The sequence below is a fragment of the Orussus abietinus genome, unplaced genomic scaffold (assembly GCF_000612105.2).
Source record: "Orussus abietinus isolate OABI.00-Male unplaced genomic scaffold, Oabi_2.0 scaffold843, whole genome shotgun sequence".
NCBI lineage: Eukaryota > Metazoa > Arthropoda > Insecta > Hymenoptera > Orussidae > Orussus > Orussus abietinus.
The window spans coordinates 15,646-24,346 of NW_019394983.1; the positions used below are offsets into that span (position 1 = coordinate 15,646).

Consider the following 8,701-nt stretch of genomic DNA (forward strand, 5'->3'; position numbering starts at 1 on the left):
TCAGTATCTTATGGAATGTTTTACAGATATCTACTTCAATTTTATGTTACCGAGAACTTTTGAACTCTAGACCGGGTGGCGGCCATCTTACGTTGCTAGCGTTCTCACCAGTTTTAAGCGAATATAACGGGTTTAAGTATTCGGTAACTGTTGCCGATATTTGCGATGTTGATGTCCTTAAAGTCAATGTCCAATTCAATTTAACTCTCTTTATCCCTTTTGGCTCGTGTCTTATCGTACTTCAAAAAAGGCGCCCTACGGACACTTGAGTGCCTCTGCTTTTTATGGAGACGAGATTGCGCATGTGTGTAGCAACGTAAAATGGCCGTTCCATTGCATACGCGAGCTTCGGCCTCCTCGTCTAAAATTTCGCTTTATGCTCCATCCATTTCTCTATAGACTTACGTATTCTCCAATGATTTGAAGTCAATAAGCGCCATCGAAAATCGAATGTCTTCGTTCGAACGGCAGCGTGAGGCATAACCTCGAATTGTCCTCTCATCTATTCTGTTTTATCTATGCATGTCTCTTTCGGTTCATCATACGAATCGGACTTGAACATTAGTAAATTCAGTTAGTCGGATTTCAGAAATTTGATGTATCAAAAATTTGTAGATTTAAGTAAGATGGATGATCTAATCACAGGTTTACTTGAATTGGCCCGGGTATATTGATAAGCCATACCGCAACGTGTATGTACTAATATATTATAATTTCTTAATTTTGTGTATTAAATGTACGTGAATTCTGACTGTGACATAAATTACTAATTATTCCGAGGAACATTTGCCAATTAAAGGTTCTGAGCCCGTACGGAATTACTATTTATTTCTGTCTGATCATTATTGAAATTAAACCACTTTAATTTTGTAGGCTGAGATCACATACGAGATTAACAGAATGCTTCGGATTCACGGCTGAAATTGGGAAATTCGTGCAGTCTAGTGGAAACCCAATGATGTATTCTCGGTACATATCAAGGATTGTACTGAGACATGTTGGCTCTAATTTTTCGTGTATCAGTGCAAGAAGTTCTCTTTTTAACGAACAATGTAGAAGTTATGGAAAACTTGAGGGTTTTGGTAGATGGATTGGAATGTGGTTCCAAGAACAGAGTACGCAGGTGGCCAGGGCATGTACCAAACAATTTGAGTTCATTGCAGCGCAAAGGATTAGGCGGAGCATACAGATCTTCCATTTGTACACGAAACTGTGGGATGAAGTAACGCTCAAAGAATTTATGAAAACTTGGAGACGTAGGCTTGGTAAAAATACTAAAGAATTTTTAATTAGCGCAGTTGGAGTAACCATGTATAATTGGGATCAAGAGAGGATATCGGATAAAGAAATGTATAGGTACATAAATTACTTTTAGTAGTTATTATTTATATTTAAAAGTTATGAACTTTGTTTTCAGTCTGGGAATGCGATCTAATCCTTTAATTTAGAATTTGGATAGTTTTGTTATATCGCCTTTACAATGTTACAAAATCACATTTAATTATAATTGATCAAGGAACCTGTCTAATGATTAAAGATAAACAGTTGGGTAAATTACAATTGTTCTTATAATATTTAAAATTAACGATTATGTTTTAGTTACAGTTCAGAAATAGAGAATATATATAAGCTAAGAGAATCTACAGTCATTTGTACAGATTGTCGATTACGATTAGTCGTTGAAAGTATTCAGCCAGGAATAAACTATTGCCAATGTCATGGTTCAAAACCAGCATATGCATCAGCAGAAAATGGTAAGTTATTTTAATTATGTTATAATATTTTACTTTCTTATTTTTCATTTTATTTATAACTATTCATAAGTTAACTTATATCGACTGTATGTACGTCAAACTTGACGTTGCAAGATAGTGTTAAAACATGAGTATGCAGTAAGGGTTAAAAACGTGAACAATAATAATTTGTAAATTATTAGGTGAAAATTGGGAACCATACATCGAAAGGGAAGACATGTTGATTTGGCGAAGGGAAGAACCGAACTCGAGAGGATTATACTCATATAAAGTTCATGCTTCATATCCTGATGTGTCAGCTGAGGAATTTCTGCAGGTGCAAATTGACTTAAAATACCGAAAAGAGTGGGATACAACAGCTAAAGAATTAGAAATCATTGACACGGATCCAATGTCAAACTGTGCAAAGGATAATTGTAGTAATATTATTTACTGGGAATTAATTTGGCCCGTAAGTATTATAATTTACAACAATGACTGCATTTACATGATGATTGCGATGCAACCTCTAAACCACAATATTGCACATAACTGGTACACAGAGATGTGAACCGCAATATGTACTTATTCAATGTATATCTGTTTTTATGACATATTCCTTCATGGTAATGCAGAAGTTTCTTTAAAAATCATGTAAATATCTATATTTGGTGTAATGATAGCCTACATTTGTTTAAAACATAGTGACTGCATTATTTGTCATCCAATTCATTAAAAAAAATAATGAAATTACATTATGCATTCATTTAAATAACCAATTGTTCAATGTTTAGATTACATACACTGACCGTTTTTGTTAGTTTGATCTTATAATTAAATGAATAAATGCTCTTTTCAACACTAGTTAAGCAGTACGTTGAACTGCAATAATATATTGCAAGCGTTTTCATTTAAATGTAGTTAAATAATTATTTTCTATTTCTTATTATGTACCATTGTATTAAATTACCAAGGAAACTGTTTTCTACAAGTAACCTTCTCTTGTATCTTTTGCATTTCTTTATTTAAGGGTTACATATTCATGTTTTAATATAAATCGTACGTTAATCAATTTTGTTCATTAATATTATCATTCCAGAGAATGTTTGCAAATCGAGATTATGTTTATCAACGAAAATGGATCGTTGATCATGATAAAGGAATCATAGTTATTGTTAGTAAAGGAACAAATCATCCTAAGGCACCAAACAGAACAGATACTTACAGGTTTGTACGTTTCTTTGTAAAATAAACGTGACTTTCAGTATTGAAATAAGCAGGCGTTTGCATGGTTGTTGAAAGTTATAATATATTAAATTATATATTTAATACAAACAAAATTTAAATTGAATTAAAGTTTAGGTATTATGTGTGTAAACATCTTTAGAACTTTCATCTGTTTAACTGAAATGTTATAAAAGATTGTATGTTGTCAATAGTTTTATTTATGTGCAGAGTTACAACATATTGGTCATATATGGTAATAAAACCATATGACAATTTTCATGAGCCAGGCATGGAATTTGCATTAACTTATTTTGATGATCCTGGTGTTAGTATTCCATCGACATTTGCTTCGTGGGTCACCGGCAGTGGTATGTATATGAATAAAATATTATATATTACTTGTTTATTTTATCGCTATTATTTAAATAAATGAGAATTCTAAGACTGTAGGTCTTAAGAACTAAATAAAACCCTACAGTTCATAATTATTTAATAGAATCAGATTATGAATAATTAGCTTCAAAATATATTTCATAATTTATTATGTTATACACATCTACAACACAATATGTTTTAACCAATTATGAAAAGACAAAAGCACAAATATATTTAAACAGTATACTATTTTGAATATCTACAAATATATTAATCCATTTGGAATTGGAACTTATTATCTATAAATGTTTTAAGTCCTGTCTATGATACACATAGTGTTTAATTGGATTTGAATAATCGCTAAAGTTATCTTTGATTACCTTGTGTAACGTATGTGTTGATTCAAACTTGAAAAACTTGGTGAAAGAAACAAATAATGAATAAAGTGCACTTGTTTAAATATGCATACAAATAAATCTTCTACTAACATGGGTAAACATTTTGTACGCAGGTGTACCAGATTTTCTATGCCGTATGAGGAAAGCAGCAGCAGAATATTCAAACTACAAGGCAATTGAGGGAAATCTGGTATTACCTTCAGAAGATGATGTGATTATTGATACCAAAGATTCTTTGAAGAATCGGAATGCATTCGATAATACAAATGAAGACTCACAGGAAAAGGAGACAGATGTTGAAAAGAACGAGGAGGAAAATGGAAGTTCTGAAAAAGATGAAAATAGTGAAAAGGATGAAAATAGTAAACAGGATGAAAATAGTAAACAGGATGAAAATTGTAAACAGGATGAAAATTGTAAACAGGATGAAAATAGTAAAAAAGAAAGTAATGAAGAAAATGGTAAAACGGAGAACGAAAGTAAGAAAGAAATGGATAAAGTTGGTCAGGACGATGAGACGAGTACAGCTGAAAAGGAGAAAGATAGCCCAAATGATCCCGTTATAGAGGAGGATGATGGTTTTCTTCAATATTTCTTTCTATCGCGGCTGTTTGTTTGACCCTTAATGGGGTCGCATTGTGTCAAAGGATTCAAACCGATTGATGTCAGAGCGAACTTAGTTTTCTAGTCCTTCACAATGATCAATGATTGCGTATTATAAAAGTTTCAGCCCTACAACAAATGTGGCTGAAAATGTATTAAAACGTTCATACTGAACGTATATTCTTCCGTGATTCAGCTTTACAAATCTGCGGAAAGAATCTCCTTTTTATCCTCTTTTACTTTTAACACGGATTTAACGATTACTTTGCATCGGATTCTTTACATGTTGTATCGATCACCATTTAGATATGGTATACTGTGGTATGAAATGATGTGACTAAAATTCAAATGTAGGTGGCACTATTTCACGTCACAAAATACGATATCTTAAATTTTTAAGTAAGAAATTCCATTGATTCAGAGAGTGCAATAATTTCTTGGTATATAGTGTCATGGCAATATAGTCAGTATAACTGAGATGCATACAATCAAAATTGTAATATATGAAAGCCAAGTAATATTTTAATTTGTACAGTGCATAAATAATTTACTTGATCTGATAATTGATTGATTCTGTACAAAATAATACACTGCCTTTTTCACTTTTAATACACATTGGCGCGAATGTATTTATTTAAAACAATATGTTAATCATGACATATAAATGTACAAACAGTTTGCGAGTCTAGATTACTATTAAACATTAAAACATTAAAGCATTATAAACATCACATAAGTTCGCTACATAATCACAATGTATTATGCGAATTTTATGCCAAAACAATTAAAAAATGAGAGGAGTCAGCTAGAAATATAGTACTTACAGTAATAGTACTGTGTAAATATATAAATACGAAGTTTTTGTGTAGTCAAATAAAGATATTTAGATAGGAATTCATTTATGCCAATAATTTTGGATCTGTGTGCAACTGTATCTACAAACCCGGCTGTGATTCTTTGACTTCATTATTATTATTTTCGTTATTCGGTTTAATAGCTTCTTCTTCGAATTCAGCAACATCTTCTGTGACAGTAGAAAGGAATGAGTCATTTTCTTCATCTATTTGGAAACTTATTTCTGGCGGTAGCCATTGAAGATCAGAGCTAAACATTGCACAATCTTCATCATGACATTTTTGGAGAAGTACCATCGTTTCCAAATCAACAACGTAATAAATATTATTGCTTTTATGTTGCCTCTTTATATTATTGCAGTATCTACAAAAAATAATGCCCGTGAAAATTAATATTTAAAGAGCGTGTTTTTACAGGTATAGGTATTATTGTGATTATAAATAATGTATTGATGGGAAAACTATATGCATTCGGAAAAAAACCAAATGTTATGAGTACCCATATGTTTGCATTAAGAACGTGTATATTATTATAATGCAATGAATATAGTTAAAACATATGTTCCCAAGAGATTGAATAAAATTACTACTTGTTATTTCTGACTAATTCGGAAATTGCAATAAAAATGTGTTCTCATTGTTACTTCAATTTTCTCAACAATAATTAGTACTTGTGAAATTATCATACATTATATAGAGTCAGTAAAAAATGAATCAAAAATGTTGAAAGTGCCATACATTTGATTATTTGCAATATAATTTTTTTGCTACTGTGCAACATTTTCGTCGTTCAGTTTAACTAAATAACATGAAACTACAATTTTTGTTTAGCCTTATTGTTTACTTATAAAGTGATTGAATATTACATGATAATCATTAAAAAAAATGAAAGCACCATACCTGAATCCATAAATTTCATATATTATGGCCTTCGGTTTCTTAATATACTTGCATGCTCTTATTTTTCCAGGATATATTAATTTTAAAATGTAGTTATCCAGAATAGGATATTTCGAGGTAGTAGTGGGATTATCAGATATTATCCTTTGAGTAAGATCTTTGGTAAACTTTCTCGTTTGAGAATTATCGCCTTTGTTAAATTCCAGTAATATTAGATCCTTTGTATTGGGGAGATAACTTATAAGGGAATTTAAGAAAATATTGAGCTCTTTATCTTTAGACTCTTTGTCTGGAACGTAAGCACAATCTGAGGAAAGAGTTAGGTAGGATTGTTTTCCCCATTTAGAAGACTGATAAATCCGAAAGTGTCGATTTCTTGTATATACGCCTATATCGATAAAGGTTTTTTTTCCTGAAGGCGTTTCAATGATTAGTTTCTCTATTTCACATTTCTCAAAAGAATTGAGAATGACGTGAGGCGTTCCAACTTGCACATACTGTATGATATCATGATGTATCTTTTTAATAAACCTTCCCAAATGTAGATTATCTTTAAAAGCAATATCTTTTATAGCAAATATTAAATGTCTGCTGAATTTTTGTTCAGTCGTGGAATCTAGATTAAGAACATTAGTTTTATCACAAGGCAACCCCCAATATTTCAGCATATAAGCACAAAAAATATCAATAAATGTTGCTGTCATTCTTTCACCATTGCTGGTTGGGTTCAAGTCAATATTGAATTCCAAGTCAAAATATGCTCGACATGGATGACCTTCTGGAATCACCTGAAATTTATATTCAAATTATATATCATTTATGATAACAAGTCTATTTTAATACAGAAACACAAGGTAGAGACATCACGTATACATAATGATTTATTTATATGATTCAATTTGACGAAGCATGATACATATTACAAATAATTTTTAAATTAATTGAAGTAAGCTCAAATAAAATGATAGATATGAATAAAATTGTTCTCATTAGTACATATTTTATAAAAAAAATCATTTTTCATTGTACACTTGAAACGTTCTAGTTGCAATTAGGCACAGTTTGATTTGGATTCATCAGATAAATGTTTTTCTTTTACTTTGCGAAGTCATTCATTTTATATTTTTGATATTGATTTGACAAGATCTGATATGTCATATACCAGAAAATGAATAAACAATCATAAATAGGTACATTATTATAAAAGTTAAAAATGGCAAATTATAATTGTTAGCAGGAAAATTACGTAAAAATTCATCACCAATATGGACATAATTAGTATATTTATATTTGAATCACTTGTTTTGAAATAAAACTAAATACATTTTTAATGTAATTGTTTGTGAAATCTTGCATTACATACATATACGTGTATACTCTCTTCCTTTCTCTCTCTTTTTGGTAAAAAAGATTACATTAATATTAGTATAAAATGATAAATGTTGATTAAAAAATAAGTGAGGAATTTTAGTCTCCACTTTTATATTCCATTGTTACCATTTACTCATTACAAATGAAAAATAGTGATCCTAATATATGTTTCATGTACATAATTAAAATATATACCTCATATGAACATTTTCTTTCTGGTTTCATCTTCTTGTAATACCACCAGTAAACTTCTGGATGCGCTACTACAAATTTTCGATATCCATCACTATTTTGATAGACAAATGTGCACAGAAGATCTGCTACAGTACTGTGTTCCTTTGCACAGATTAAAGCATCTATTTGTTTGCAAAATTCTGACCAAAATTGTGTAGGCCCAGTAAGAGATTGTGGCATCGTTTGTGGCTCCGTATCAGATGATATATTATCATTTAATGTTTTCCAATATGGTTTGTATTCCCATTTCTTCGATTCTTCTCCATAAAATGCTATTGGCTTCAATGATTCCATAGTAAATTTTAGATATTACTATATGTGTAATAGTTATCTCACAATATATTGCTGTGTTGCCTAGGCAATAAAAGGTTTTCAGGACATAGTATCGATGATAAAAGAAACATCTCTAGCAATTCAATATTGACAACTGTATTTGTGACATGGTAGATTGTTTCAAAATTTAAATACAAAATAGAAAGAAAAAATCAAAATCTTTACTATATCAGGTAAAATTAAGATAAAACTGAACAGATTGCTATACTATATGATAGACGTTTCTAAACAGAATACAATAATACTTACAATTTCACTTTATAGTAATAGTGATTCAATAATAGAATTTATTTTGTGTCAAAAGTGAAAAATTGAACGTGCGCAGAGAACATTTCAATTACTTTAAACTGCTTTAAACTAAAAGGTACACCATTGTTTTGGCGCCAAATCAGCAGTGTGTACTAGAAAATATTACTAAGTTTCCACCGTCGGTATTTATTTAACACCGAATTGGATAAATCCGACTTTGGGTACGTCTCTACCACCTGGTTTTATTTAATACCGAAGCAGAGAGAGTATGACCAGAGATGAGTTGGGAGATTGCTCACGGGCAGGGTCGCGCGATCGCACCGTGTGCTGCCCTCTGATTTCGTACGTTAGCTTTCACCGTTTTTTGCCCCCAAGGGCGGCGCAACGAATTTCTGGTAGGGGCTCGCGCAATCGCGATGGCTGT

The 8,701-nt window shown here is 31.1% G+C and overlaps 2 protein-coding genes across 3 annotated transcripts; one reads left to right on the top strand and one right to left on the bottom strand.

Annotated features, from left to right (window-relative positions):
* The first annotated feature begins 292 nt into the window (after window positions 1-292).
* On the top strand, window positions 293-5,230 carry LOC105703295 (stAR-related lipid transfer protein 7, mitochondrial). Of its 2 annotated transcripts, none has more exons than XM_012431587.1 (7): window positions 293-799; window positions 874-1,356; window positions 1,600-1,754; window positions 1,937-2,205; window positions 2,833-2,960; window positions 3,189-3,328; window positions 3,847-5,230. In XM_012431587.1, exons 2-7 carry the CDS (start codon window positions 956-958, stop codon window positions 4,350-4,352), a joined length of 1,599 nt encoding a protein of 532 aa, XP_012287010.1. In that variant the 5' UTR covers window positions 293-799; window positions 874-955; the 3' UTR covers window positions 4,353-5,230. The 2 variants fall into 2 exon arrangements, with proteins under 2 accessions (XP_012287010.1, XP_012287009.1); XM_012431586.1 differs by having other exon boundaries at window positions 293-692.
* On the bottom strand, window positions 4,940-8,438 carry LOC105703296 (DNA-directed primase/polymerase protein). Its single transcript, XM_012431588.2, has 4 exons — window positions 8,278-8,438; window positions 7,657-8,049; window positions 6,091-6,878; window positions 4,940-5,554 (listed from the first exon to the last, which is right to left on the bottom strand). Exons 2-4 carry the CDS (start codon window positions 7,987-7,989, stop codon window positions 5,272-5,274), a joined length of 1,404 nt encoding a protein of 467 aa, XP_012287011.1. The 5' UTR covers window positions 7,990-8,049; window positions 8,278-8,438; the 3' UTR covers window positions 4,940-5,271.
* Window positions 8,439-8,701: the final 263 nt, after the last annotated feature.

Coding starts and splice junctions, on each gene's coding strand:
- LOC105703296 (XM_012431588.2), bottom strand. CDS start 7,989: ATGGAATCATTGAAGCCAATAGCATTTTATGGAGAAGAATCGAAGAAA. Junction 6,879..7,656: donor AAAGAAAATGTTCATATGAG/GTATATATTTTA, acceptor TATAAATTTCAG/GTGATTCCAGAAGGTCATCC. Junction 5,555..6,090: donor TATGAAATTTATGGATTCAG/GTATGGTGCTTT, acceptor TATTTTTTGTAG/ATACTGCAATAATATAAAGA.
- LOC105703295 (XM_012431587.1), top strand. CDS start 956: ATGATGTATTCTCGGTACATATCAAGGATTGTACTGAGACATGTTGGC. Junction 1,357..1,599: donor TCGGATAAAGAAATGTATAG/GTACATAAATTA, acceptor ATTATGTTTTAG/TTACAGTTCAGAAATAGAGA. Junction 1,755..1,936: donor ATATGCATCAGCAGAAAATG/GTAAGTTATTTT, acceptor GTAAATTATTAG/GTGAAAATTGGGAACCATAC.